The 13,457-nt window shown below is 38.2% G+C and overlaps 2 protein-coding genes across 2 annotated transcripts in view; both read left to right on the plus strand.

Annotated features, from left to right (window-relative positions):
- Positions 1-8,179, plus strand: part of LOC126631712 (serine carboxypeptidase-like 45) — a 70,674-nt gene extending 62,495 nt beyond the window's left edge. The window contains exon 10 of the mRNA XM_050301847.1: positions 7,820-8,179. Within this exon, the coding sequence (XP_050157804.1) occupies positions 7,820-7,966 (147 nt within the window). The 3' untranslated portion in view covers positions 7,967-8,179. The remainder of the gene's footprint in view (positions 1-7,819) is intronic.
- The window catches only part of LOC126631711 (serine carboxypeptidase-like 45), a 43,678-nt gene continuing 34,852 nt past the window's right edge, over positions 4,632-13,457 (plus strand). Inside the window, exon 1 of the mRNA XM_050301840.1 lies at positions 4,632-4,692. The gene's annotated coding sequence lies outside the window, so the exon portion shown is untranslated. The remainder of the gene's footprint in view (positions 4,693-13,457) is intronic.

The raw sequence follows: 13,457 nt of genomic DNA on the forward strand, positions 1-13,457 counted from the left end.
ACGTAATCTTTGAATGTTTGTTTTTTACAATTTTTTACGTATGCAATCTCGGAGTGTGTACAAATAAGTTTGACGGTTGGATCGTTGAAAAAAGTTTCGTAGAATGCATATCTCCGTTACATTTGTCGAAATTTTTAAGTGGGAAAAGTAATTTGTGCTAAATTTTTATTTCCGATAAAAAATTTGTTATGTCGTGATTTATCTTCTTAATTTCTTTGAACAAATCCGAATTTAGACATGGTTCCAGGAAAGAGAAAGACTTGCATGATGGATACATCGTCATGGTGCCATCTTATGCCAATGAATAAACATGTGTAAATTTTTTATTCACAAATTATTGTTTTATACAAACCGTCAAGTGACGATGTACGATCCCCTGTAAGTTGTCCCCGTAAAGGCATAGGACTATAGCTCAATGCATTTTTTTAGGATGAATTGGCAATTTAATCCTTGAATTATCAACTGAGTGAAAATTAGGTCCTTAAACTATTTTTTTCAAAAAAATTAGTCCTTAAATTATAAAAAACTGCCAATTACATTCTTAATAGTAGATTTGAAGCTACTATATATATTCAACGAAAGATGTGCATTCCCCCATAAGGGAACACAGGTATTATCCATAAAAATATATATAACCCCCCAACATAAGTTCTAAGCCACAAATTCAATCCCTTTGTAAGTTCTAAAGCCAAACCATAAAACATCAAAGTTTTTAAAAAATAATATCCCTTGTTCCTGAAAAGTTTAGGGGATAAAACATCAAAGTTTTACAAAAATAATATCCCTCGTAGAATGCATGTCTCCGTTAAATTTGCCTAAATTTTTAAGTGGGAAAAGAAATTTGTGCTAAATTTTTATTTATGTTTTTCAATTATTGATTACACAATATTTAGTTTGTGTGATGACATTTTCATTGTACAATTATCATTTTGTTTCTTTATTGCATATTTTACATGGGTTATTATCTATTAAACCAAACAATTATTTATTTAATTTTTAAAAACGTATTCTATTTAAATACATATTATTTATTTATTTATTAAACCGAAAAATTATTATTTTATTTTTTAAAATCGTAACAAAATTTTGGGGGGAATTTAAAATTTTGGGAGGGAATTTAAAATTTTGGGAGGAAATTTTGAGGAGATTTTTGCCTCCATTTTTTTCTGTCTTTTGTCTGTTTTTATTTTTAAAAAAAATTCTATCAGTTTTAACCAACAGTAATGAAATTTCTATCGGTTTTTATTTAAAAATGTTTCTGTCGGTTTGTATTTAAAAATATTTTTGTCGGTTAAAACCGACAATAATGAAAATTTTCCAAAATAAAACCCCTCCATCTCTTCCTTGCGCCAGTGCCTTCTCCCTTCCCCCTTTTCTCCTATCGTCGTTTCCTTCTCCTTCTAGAAGCAAGCTGAAGCTGTGAAAATGCATGCCGACTTAAAGTGGGTATGTACTGGGGAGATATGGGCGTTGATCTCTGGGAAGGAACAAACTGAAAAATATGTGGTGCGGGTTTTTTTTTTCCTTCATTTAAAATATAGAGAAATGTGTATGTGATTAACCTCCATTTTATGAAACCTTTTCTTCGATGTTGTTTCCTCAGTTCATTTGGCCATTTCTTGGCTACTCTGATTTGTTTCATTTTTTTTTATATTTTTTTATCAACTAGTCACAAAATCACAGCAAAATTACAGCGATTTCCATGGAAATTTCCCAGAAAATCCACTGCCATTGAGACTCAAGAGGGTTAATTTTGTCAAAGAAGACAAATTTGGAACTTTTCCGGTAAACTAATTTTTACCCAAATCCAACTACTCCAAGCTCGAGCAGTTTTTCAGGTCATCCGTGAGGCTTCTGTACAATCCATTGGAGCCCAAAGAAAGCCTTTTTAACGATGGAAGCGAGCAGATTGCATGCAATGGAAGAAACCCGGAAAGGTTGTGAGGAAGATTTCTGAAACAAAGCCGTCGGAGTCGCAGACGATCCCTATGAAGTTGCAGACCCAATTGGGTGGTGCCCAAGTAGTGAAAAGACTTGGGTTTGAGGTTTCAAGGGATTGCTTGAAGTTTAAGAGAGGTTGAAGCTCGTCGGATGTGGATGAAAATTGCAGAAAGTGTAGTGAATGGTTGAAGCTCGCAGACGATCCCTTTTTATTTTTTTTATTATTAATCTATTTTCTGTCGGTTTTAGCCGACAGAGATGGTTTTATTTATTATTAAGACCATTGACTGTTGGTTATAACCGACAGCAGTTCTGTCGGTTTTATATATTTTTTTATCGATTTTATACATTTTTTGTCGGTTTGATCCGACAGAAAATGGTCTTATTTATTATTAATTTATTCCCTGTCGGTTATAACAGACACAAGTTCTGTCGGTTTTGTATTTTTTTCTGTCGGTTTTATCCGACAGAAAATTCTATTATTTATTCATTATTAATTTATTCTCTGTCGGTTATATCTGACACAATTTCTGTCGGTTTTAGAGTATTTGCTGTCTGAAAATTCATTTCCTGACGCGGGCAATGCTGTCGCTTATTATATTCGTCACTGCAATCATTTTCTGTTGGATTTTGCTTAAAATCCGACAGTAATATACGTTTTTTGTCGGTTTTTGAACCGCCAATTATAGATAATTTTGTAGTAGTGCTTCATACGATTCTTATTTTCTATATAAACATAAACCTCACACAACACCAAAGTAGTGAGAAGTTGACGGAAGAGGAAGGGGAAGAGGAAGAGAGAAAAGAGAGGAAAAGGAGAGGAGATAATAGAGAGAGTTGCTTTTGTACTCCTATTATTCCAGATTATAATGAAAGCACCACTGCTGCTCCGAGGACATACTCCAGTCACACTGAGGAACCTCGTAAATTTTGTGTCTTGTCTTATCTATTTCACTGCACACACACCGTCGATTTCATATTACGTTATCAGCATGAGAAACTCTCATGCCAGTGAAAAGCACAAAGCCACAAATCCGATTCAGCTCTGTCTGCTAAAATCTCACAGAATAAAAGGTATGTTCATTTTCCGTCTCTCCCACAGCGCCAGAAGCGCCCTACCGAATTTCGGTGAGAATTGAAATTTACAACGACCTATAGTCATCATGAGATAAGAAAACTCGTACCTGACAACTGGTTTCCAGAGATTCAGAAGAATCTTATCAGATTTGGAAACCCAGATCGTGTTGTTTTCGACGGATCTCGAGAACTCCAATGAATACTCGGTTGTCTGAGATGGTGATGGCATGACTGACTCCACATAGGCCTCCCTCTCTTGTACCTCCATCAACTCTGCTATCATCTATGTCCTTATAGGGAAGTTCTTGCTTTGCAATGCCATGTTCTCTGGGCCATGCAAGAACAACGCCAGTCTCTAGTAGCCTTATTGGATTGAATTGGTTCTGTGTGACCTCCACAACAACCCAGATGGCCCTGGGTTTGAGACTGGTAGAGACAGACAAAGAAGAAAAAGGAAGGAGGGATTATGGAATGGTGTTTCAAGCACCATGTGAAAAATAATTGGAAAAGTGGAATTTTTGGTGTATGATGCTGACACAAAAGGAGAAAAGGACAAATGTTTCTAATAATGCATCTACACCATTTGAATGAAAAATAATAATGGGGCCAAAGTTTTGGAATCATGCAGCATGTGAATGCATAAGAGAAAATAATAAAATAAAATACAAAGGAAATGGGGACAAAGGTTATTGGAGGTACATGGGCACCATCTGGTAAGGATAAGAAAAAAAATAAAAAAAATAAAAAAGGTGAAAAGTTTGAATGGTTGCCGATCAAAGAAAAAGAAAAAAATATGATGGAAACTTAATCATCAACTTTTTCTGTTATTGCTTTATTTATGTGAATGATGTTGGTTTAAAAGCCCCATCACAAGTTCTATTTATTTTAAAGCAATTTATTTATCATGGATGATTTTACCGCCTACTACTTTAAGTTTTGATTTATGTGAATGGTGCTAAATTAAAGCTCTTGTCACAAACTTTATTTACTTAAATGCAATTTATTCACTATGGTTGGAATTACCGCCTATTGCTTTAATTTATTTATTGTACTTCTCTTTTGTTACAATGAGTATATAACAAAGACCCTAAGTTTCTTGAACAGATTAGAATATGAAGTTTCTTGATCCTCATCATATAAAAATGATTGGATCTGAAGTTCCATCATGCAAAAAGATCAAGCATGAAGTCCCTTGATGGTAAGTTTGAAGTGTCGCAGTGCCTCAACTTAATGGTAATAAAAGCCATAAGAGTCTCAGTCTACATACTATTAAATAAGGACCAGAAGTTCCTTATGTCCATACTTAAAATGGTTAAGCAGAAGCGTTTATTAAGCGGATGAAATTGATTACCCGCACTCTACTCATGAAAACAAAAATTGCCAGTTTTCTACATAGGGACATGTCAATTTACATGATGCATTATTAGTTTGGTTGAGACCTATTGCCAACCATCAATATTTCTCAATACAGCTTGTGTTTGGGCACCAACCAAACATTATACATTTACGAGTTTTTTGGTTATGTTATCTATGTGCCTATTGCACTGCCACAATGTACTAAAATGAGGCATGAAGGTCCTGGTTGTTCATCTGTTGGAGGAGCTTTCAGTGTGCACGGACCTTTTCAACCAAGCGGAGACATTTTACTCAAGAACGATTTTAGTTGGAATAGAGGTAATTAATCCATTAAATTATAGTTTTAAGTGATCACAATTGTGGCACATTCGTTGTTAATTAGATTTTGCTCCCGATTATTCGCGTAACATTGATACTAATTACGATGAATTTTCTTGTGTTTATATAATCTTTGCAGAAGCAAATATGCTACACTTGGAGTCACCTGCAGGAGTAGGCTTCTCCTACTCAGCAAACAAATCATTATATGGCTTCGTGAACGACAATATCACAGGTTTTCGGTTCATATGACTTTCTCAATCCTCATTCAACCAACAAAATATAACCCGAAAATAGTAAACATGTGCATTATGATCATGTTCCGATTCTCTTCTTTTTAGCACGAGATAATCTCGAGTTCCTTCGGCGCTGGTTCCACGAATTCCCTGAGTATAAAAATAGGGATTTGTTCATCACAGGACAGAGCTATGCAGGTAACATCATTTACTTGTAAAACCATCATTTCTATCACTAATGACCAATTAGAAAACTCGAAAGGTACAAACTTACGACGCGCTTCTAAAAATTTCCATTTTTTCACTGCCAGGCCACTATGTTCCACAGCTTGCATAACTCATTATCCAATCAAAACTGAAGTTCAATCTGAAAGCAGTAGCAGTAAGCAAACGGGAATCGAAAAAGTGAAGTAACTTTGGAGTTAATGTTTTCGACTAAGATGTCATGCTTGAGCTGTTTTTGCTTGCAGATTGGCAATCCTCTTTTTGAATTCAATACTGATATCAACTCACGAGCAGAGTACTGGTGGTCTCATGGATTAATATTCTGAAATTTGAATTCAGTCTGCAACTATTCTGAAATTTTTAGACTGGAGGGAATTCGTGGTGGTCCACTTACCCTTGCTTGTGATGCAGCAGCAAACCAATTTGAAAGAGAAGTCCCTAGACATTTGATCAACCAATATGATGTTACTCTCGATGTCTGTTTATCATCGGTCGAAGCTCAATCTTTCCAACTGGTAAGCCTTGGTATTTTCTCCTTTCATTTCTCTCAAATTCTCTACGTTAATATACATACTTCCAACTCACTGATCAAATCTGCAGCGAAAAACAGCGCAGATAGATGTCTGTATCGAAGATGACACAGTTTCATACTGTTGACCCTAAAAACTACCAAGCCTACGTGGCGCGTAGGCCAAGTAATCTATGAGCTAACTACGTCATTCGGTTGTGTGCGGGGCGTGCCAACTCGTCGGCCGAGCTCGGCCGAGGAGTAAAATTTGTTGATGTTGCGTTGAGCGCGCTGCTGACTTCTGCGTCTTGCGATTGTGGCCGAGGAAGGAACAATTCTCGGCCTCTTGGGTTTTAGAGCCTGAAGACAAGGCTGCTAATTTGCGAAGTTCAATATCACATTCGGCTTTCAGTGTGCAGAATACAGTAACTTGGTAACACCTCACTTCGCCGAGAAGGCTGATGAGATGACCTCTGCCAATAAGGATTCGAAAAATCCTTCTCGACCGAGACTTGGATAGGTAACCAGTCGTCCTCGCCGTAATGCTGTTGATGCCAACGGAAGATGCTGCGAGATCGGCTGATTCTACGGTGACAGAGCTATCTATGCCGACTTAAGATATCACCGGTTGCCTTCACAGTGCTGTTGATGCCAACGGAAGATGTGTCGGCGAAAAGGGAAAATAAAAATCTCAAGGTTGTTGAGAGAGTTTGCGCATGGCAGTTTTGTGTGTGTGTTGGAGGTCCCCCTTCTGTTGCCACTGCCTCTGCATTTATAGGAACAAATGTTGTGTGGCTCGGCCATATAATTTTGTAGAGTCCAACTGCAACTCTAATTTGTGGAACTGAACTTGATCCGCGTCAGATGCCAAGGCATATCCTTCAAATCGATCCGTGGGATTTGTTCCTTGACTTTTCACACTCGTCAGCTAGATAAGCAACAACTTATCTGATGACCTCCACGGTGCTGGAATCAAGGCATGCAAGTTTATCCCTCCGCCATGTAGCAATTTGGATGCAAGTTTGACTCTTGATCTTTCCACAAAAAGTGTCCAGGTGCAATCATGCATTTATCAAAGAAAATATCAACTTGTTCACATCTGCATATCGACTCACCAACTTAATATAATTACCATATTCCAAGAAAAATCACGTGCAAAAATCCCATCCATATTCCAAGTCAATTTGACTTGTACCACCCATTTTGTATTAGAAATAGGACACGTAGGAGATTGCATGCTTCTGGGGATTGATACGATGAGCTCATTCGAACTGAAGACGGACTAGATCAACTAAAACAACCGACTGGATATATTAAATATTAGGTTTAAATCCCAGTTAATATTAAGAGATAATATCATGATTAAAATCACAACACTATTTCTCAATCATAACTAAAATTCATTTAAAGCACTTTATCATCCAACGGTCTAATATCCGCTTATTCAACGGTCTTGATTGCTCGGGCCGATATTGTAAAATCGGGTCCAAACACATACTTAAACCGACCAGATGTACAGGAGGTGATTCATGCCCGAGTCACAAATTGGACAGCTTGCAGCAAGTAATCATCTCATCTCATTTGAATCACTGATGCACATAAACATAGTAGGTTCTGAAGATGAATCAAAACATGAAAAGAATTCCAATTATATTCCAAACTATTCAAAGATCGAAGAAATGTTCCTTGTGCAGCAATTCTTTTTGGTTTAATGTGCTTCTAACTTTGATTATCCTCTTTTACAGTAGAGTTGTCATCCAGTATGACATGAAAAACCTGGAAACACCGATGCTTCCAGTTTTAGGTGACCTTGTCAAGTCTGGAATTCGGGTTTTGATTTACAGGTGTTGAGTCTCACCATTGTACAAATCAAAACTCTTGCCATCTTCGATAATCTTAGTCTTTTAGAAATTGTCCTTAAAAGTTTATCTTACATGTTTTCCACAATGGAGATCAAGATTCTATTATTCCACTAACGAGTACACGGACACTGGTGAACGGATTGGCAAAGGACTTGGGGCTACAAACGAATGTGCCTTACAGAGTCTGGGTTCAAGAAAAACAGGTCAGTTCGTGAATATAATTTCAGTGGAAAATTCGGACTATCTACTTGTGGTCTTAGCAGTTTTTATCCTTCATAATTTTTTTAACTTTTCAGATTGCTGGATGGACACAAGTATACAGTGACGCTTTATCTTACGCTACCATAAGAGGAGCAGGCCATAAAGCTCCAATTTCGCAGCCAGAGAGATCATTACTTCTATTTACTTCATTTCTGACAGGAATGCCATTGCCAAAAGCCTGAAGTACTAACTGACACAAACTGCAGAAATCAAGAAGAAACATATCTATTCATTTCTTACAATGAATAATTGAGTGAACAAATTGTAAGAAAATTGGTATACTCATGAGAACAAGAATGTCAGTTTTAATTAGCGCTTTTTCTCTGCATCAATAAAGAAATGCGGAGGAATGACAGGCAACATCCGAATAAAACTTCTGCCATATGTTAAAAAGAGTTTAATTGACACTCCAACAGAAATCGAAATTGTACGTCTGAGTTGTTAACAACTTTAAGGATGAGTCCAGTCAATGGTACCCAACTCGTCAAATCCACTAGACTTGTGAACAAAATGAGCATGGTTAATAGCCAACTTAAACAAAGTGCGTTGCATTTCAAACCAATAACACACATCGATGTCCTCTCGCTAGTTCTTACTTCTTAAGATGCATAATAACATAACATGTTTAAATTCTTAGATTGTTCGCTGCTAAAACAGAACCCTTTGCAGGAAAATTTGTACGTGTCACTTTGCATTGAGGCACACCATATACTCGGTGAGGCAAGATATTCGATCACCATTGGAGGATAAGACTCAAGCCTTTGACAATTTGCTAATGAAAGTTATGCAGATTATGGTTACTTTCCTCTTTCGAGAACCCTTTAGGTTTATTTTCCTGTGTTTCTAGCAAGACTGTAATTTGTAGTGAAATAAGAGAGGGAGTGCAAGATAAATTTATCAAGAGCGAAACCAGAACCAAAATAACCGACTTCCAACAATGAATTAATTAAATTAAAATTACAAAGCAATTGCTAATTGTTGAGCCAAATATTTTCACAATGAAAATGAATAACAGCCCTTAAAAAAAAAAGGTAAAGAGCTTTAAAGAGGGCCAAAATAAAAAAACAAAAGAAAAACAGCCCAAGTTCATTACGAAAAGTAAGATTGGGCTGGCTCCTTTAAAAGTCTATACTTGTTTGCAATCAATTAATAAATAAAAAGAAAAGATGGTGGGATAAAATCACCTTCTGAAACTTCAAGAAGTGGTTTTGCTTCCAGAACAATCCCATAGTCCCACGTCTTCAACTAAATCAACGTAGTGGGTCTTCCAAACCGCTCCACTTCGTGAAAATGGCAAGCAACTGCTCCATGTCTTCTCTCTATAAAAGGATGTGATCCAAAAGCAAAGGGGAAGAATAAAAAAGGGGAAGTGACAAGAAAACGCTGCAGAAATTGAGGGACAACGAAGAAGAACGGACGACAAAAGTCTTGAGAGAGTTGGAGAGAAATCAAAGAAGTGAAGTGCTGCGGAAATTCAAGGAGACAAAGGCAAACAGAGAAGTGGATACACGGCAAAGGAAAGCAACGAAGCATTCAAAGGTACAAATCCATCCTTCTAAATCTTTCTTTGTTTGGTTTCTCTCGGCTTTACAGGAAAAAAAAAGCAATTCGTTTCTTCAACCTCTCCCATCGCCGCCGCTGCTGTTAGTCCCATGAATTTCTTCGGGGTGGTCTAAACCATCCCGTGAAGTTCCAATCAATCTGAGTGGTCCGCTTCCTGCCGCTGTCGTCAATCCCATGAATTTCTTCGGAGTGGTCCAAACCACCTCGTGAAGTTCCAACCAGGTCTAAATGATCATTGCACTGCAGTAGCACAACCGCTCTTCAACCGTCTCTGTCAGTCCTCCGGAAGAAGCCCAAGGGCAGTGCAATCCGTGATTCGAAGGTGATGAACCAGGCGATGCAGTTGGGCACGCAGGTCCAGACCATCAACAAATTTGACGGAGGCTCGAACAAGAAGATGTCAGTAATGGTCAGTGTGAAGAAGTGAAAGAAGGCAAAGAAATGCAACACCAATCGTTGCGAACCATTCCCATCCCACCAACAGTGGCGAGAATAACCCAAAGCCTTTAGAAAATGTGGAAGACATCCGAAGGCAAGAAAGCCGAGAATTTGAGAAAAGAGAAAAGTCCCCAGGTCCAAGGATGCAACGAAAGTGGCTCTAAAAGTTGCACTTTAAAACAGATTGCAGAAGCTCAAAAGCTCTCTGTGAAGTTCCTACAGCCATACCCGACGACCGTGCAATACTTTTCGAGACTAGGAAAGTTCAACTCTTCAAAGACGGGTGTTCGTGGCAAGAATTTCACGTTTCTTGGCCGACGAGCACACAGCTCTCCAAGAGGTTGGCGCCGGTTGATTCCTGTCTGTCGGGCTTTGTCGGGCTGAGACAGAAGGACAGAGTTAGTTTTGAAAGGTGCCTTCGTGGGGCCTTAGGTGTAGGCCTTAAGGCTTCGCAATCAAAGCTAACTTAGGTGTTCAGGCGTACCACTGCCATCTTCAGCATGGCAGATGTAAAACGGATGTTTAAATTAATTGTATATGCTTGAGGGACCAAGTTAGCCCTGAAATGTGCCTTTGTAGGGCCTTGAGGCTCACAATCAGGACTAACCAAGTACTCTAGCATATAGTGGTTGTTTCATTATTGTTCAAGTGTTATACCTGTTTTACTCCAATCACCCGAGCCCGAAGAGTAAGAACGAACCCAAATGGGTGCCTTTGTGGGGCCTTAGGTTTAGGCCTTGAGGCTTCCTATCAGAATTAATTCTATGCTCAAACGTTCCAAAGCGATCATAGTAGAACGGATATAAAGCTAAGGAATAGATCGATTACTTACGCCCCAAGTAACTCGACTTCTCGTTATCAAGGATTGTCGTGGATCGGTTAAGTCCACATGAAGTTCTTTTTTATGCCTTGAGGCCAATGACTTTTAGTTGATCAATCTTGTATGCTCAAAAGGTTAGAACTTGGACCTGAGCAAGCTATGCGCTTGTATCCCGACTTTATCTTATACATGGTTAAAAACCATTAGACAAGCCAGATCCAAGAACTGAGAGATCTTTTGCTCACAAACTTGCTAGAAATAACTTGTATATATATGGAAATATACATAATATCACTAGATCTATGAATGAAAAAGACAAAACAAAAGGAGTCGGGCAAGGTTGATCGTCTTGCAAATGTCTCTCTTTGTGGTTACAAAGTGTTTGGATGCTAGAAAGGAGATTGAGAGATGAGTTTACAAAAGAGAATCGATACTACAACAAGATTCATACATGGTAGCAGAGCTTTTACAAAGACAGAAGTTGTCTATTCTACGGGAAGCTTAAGGCTGAGGGAAAAAGGGAGAGAGAGAGAGAGCTTGACAAAGCTTAGCTTTGAGGGTTTCTTGGCTTGACTGAGATAGACAAGTTTGTAAGATTGTTTGTTTGTTGATTGAGTGTCTTTATCTCCGATTTCTCTTTCCTCTTTTATAGACGATTTGGCTTGGCTTCCTGCTGCACTGATCTTGCCCGAATATAGTTGAAGGGTAGTGACTCATCAGCTTTTTACTTGCATTGCCATTGTAAAGTACTTTTGGGCTGATTAGCTGGCTGGTCTACACCACTTGGCCTTTGGGTAGGTGAGCAAGTGGTTCAAGTGGTCTGCACTTGATGCGAAATATATAAGCACACAAATTAAACCCTCTTTTTATCAATTGTAGCGAAGTATGTAAGTAGGGATCGTTCTAGGCCGGGGATTAGGAGGGATTGCTAAATCACTTGAACACTGACTCAAATACGTAAAAACAAGTTTAGAACACTAATTTAGACTCAAAGAATGCAAAACTAAACTTTAAAACACTTAAACAAATCAAAAGACTCAAAACAGCAACTAAAAGACTCAAAACTGCCTAAAAACCACTTTCTGGGCAGTTTTGGACACCAAGCACCAAATTGGACGAATTTGGGTTTTAACTTGAATCAAAACACTTAAAAACACAAACTAAATCACTTTCTAACTAATTTGACACTTTAAAACAAAGGGGGAATTGGTTTTGACGAATTTGAAAACAAAACATAAACTTTGAAAAACAAAACAGGTTTTAGAACGAATTTGGTTTAAAGGAATGAATGGAAGGCTAGCTAGGGGTTCTTCTCCACACATGTCTTACTTGCATACAAAACGATTTCTAATTGCGTTTCAATAACTTATGAATTCTCAACGCCCCAAATTAACCGTGAATTGCACTAGTTAACTTTCAGATTTTCCTAAGGTTATTAGATTGGATGATTGCATACGACAACCCAAAACATTCCCCACAAGTTCCCTACATGAATTGCATAATAGAGATACAAGCAAGAATCATTAAGTACCATGAAAACCATAAGCATTGACGAGGCACTTGTTACTATGAATTGCATGAAACTTATGCCAAGAATTTACTTAACGCGATTGTGATCAACAACCTTTACCACTTGTGAATATAAGTTCATAACGATTAGGTGAAATTCCCTTATATCCTAGCATTCAATTTATGCATGAAAATTAAGCGTGCACTCTCAACAAACATACACAAATCAGTTATAGTTCATGAAGATAAGTAAATTGAAATCACAACTTATGAAACACAATTAAAGGAAATCAAATCATATAGCAAGCAATAACATGGTTTCGAATCCCCCCCTAGCCAAGGGGGGGGGGGTTTAGTTCCTCATGAGCATAAAACAAAGAGTATAAAGTTTAAACATTGAAATCAAAGGAAAGGAAACACCTAAAACCTCCAGCCACTTGAACTTGCAAGGCATGAACTTCCAAGGCTCTTTCTCCTCCTCCTTGCTGCGGCAAAGGACTTTGTGGACAGGTTTGGGACTTATGTGTATGGATGGATGGGTATGGAGTAGTACGGATGTGTTTAGGAGGGGTAGGGTAGTGCGGCAATGGTGTTTAGGGTGCAGGAATTATGGCTTTGGTGAGGGAAGGGTGCAGCAAGGTGTGTTTGTGAATTTCTGGAGTGAATTGTGAATTGTGGTGAGTGGTATGAATGAAGAGGTGCGGCACACATATATATAGGGCCCCAAAACCCTAAGTGAATCAGATTAGGCCTTCTAGAAAGCTAAATCCATCAGGAAATAGGTTAAAACAATCAGATTTTGCAAGGGAAAAGGCTACCAAGTGCAGCAAGGAAGGGATAAAGTGATAAGGCTTCTAGAAAGCCTTGCAAGGCAAGGGAAATCAGACCTTCTAGAGGGATAGGTGCGGCACAAAGGGGATAAGGCTGATTAGGGCTTCTAGAAGCCCTCTAATGCAAGGAAAACTCACGGCAAAGGATAAGGATAAGGTTTAAGGTGTCCTAAATGGATAAGGTGCCCTAAATGGATAAGGACTCCTCATTTCACATGGAAACTTTGCCCATTAGGATTAGGAAACCTTGTCTTCGTCATTCCTTCTTCATCTTGGACTCTTTTTCCTTCTTGGACTTGGAAAACTTCTTTGTTGCTTCACTTGAGACCATTTGGATTTTGACTTTCCTACTTCAAGTAGGAAACCTTGTTTGAGTAGGAATCTTCATCTTCAAGGAATCCTAATTCAACTAGGAAACCCATTTAGACTAGGAATCCTAATTCAACTAGGATTCCATCTTCACTTAGGTACTTTCCTACTTCAACTAGGAAACTTTGTTCAAGTAGGAAACAT

The sequence above is a fragment of the Malus sylvestris genome, chromosome 8 (genome assembly GCF_916048215.2).
Source record: "Malus sylvestris chromosome 8, drMalSylv7.2, whole genome shotgun sequence".
Lineage (NCBI taxonomy): Eukaryota > Viridiplantae > Streptophyta > Magnoliopsida > Rosales > Rosaceae > Malus > Malus sylvestris.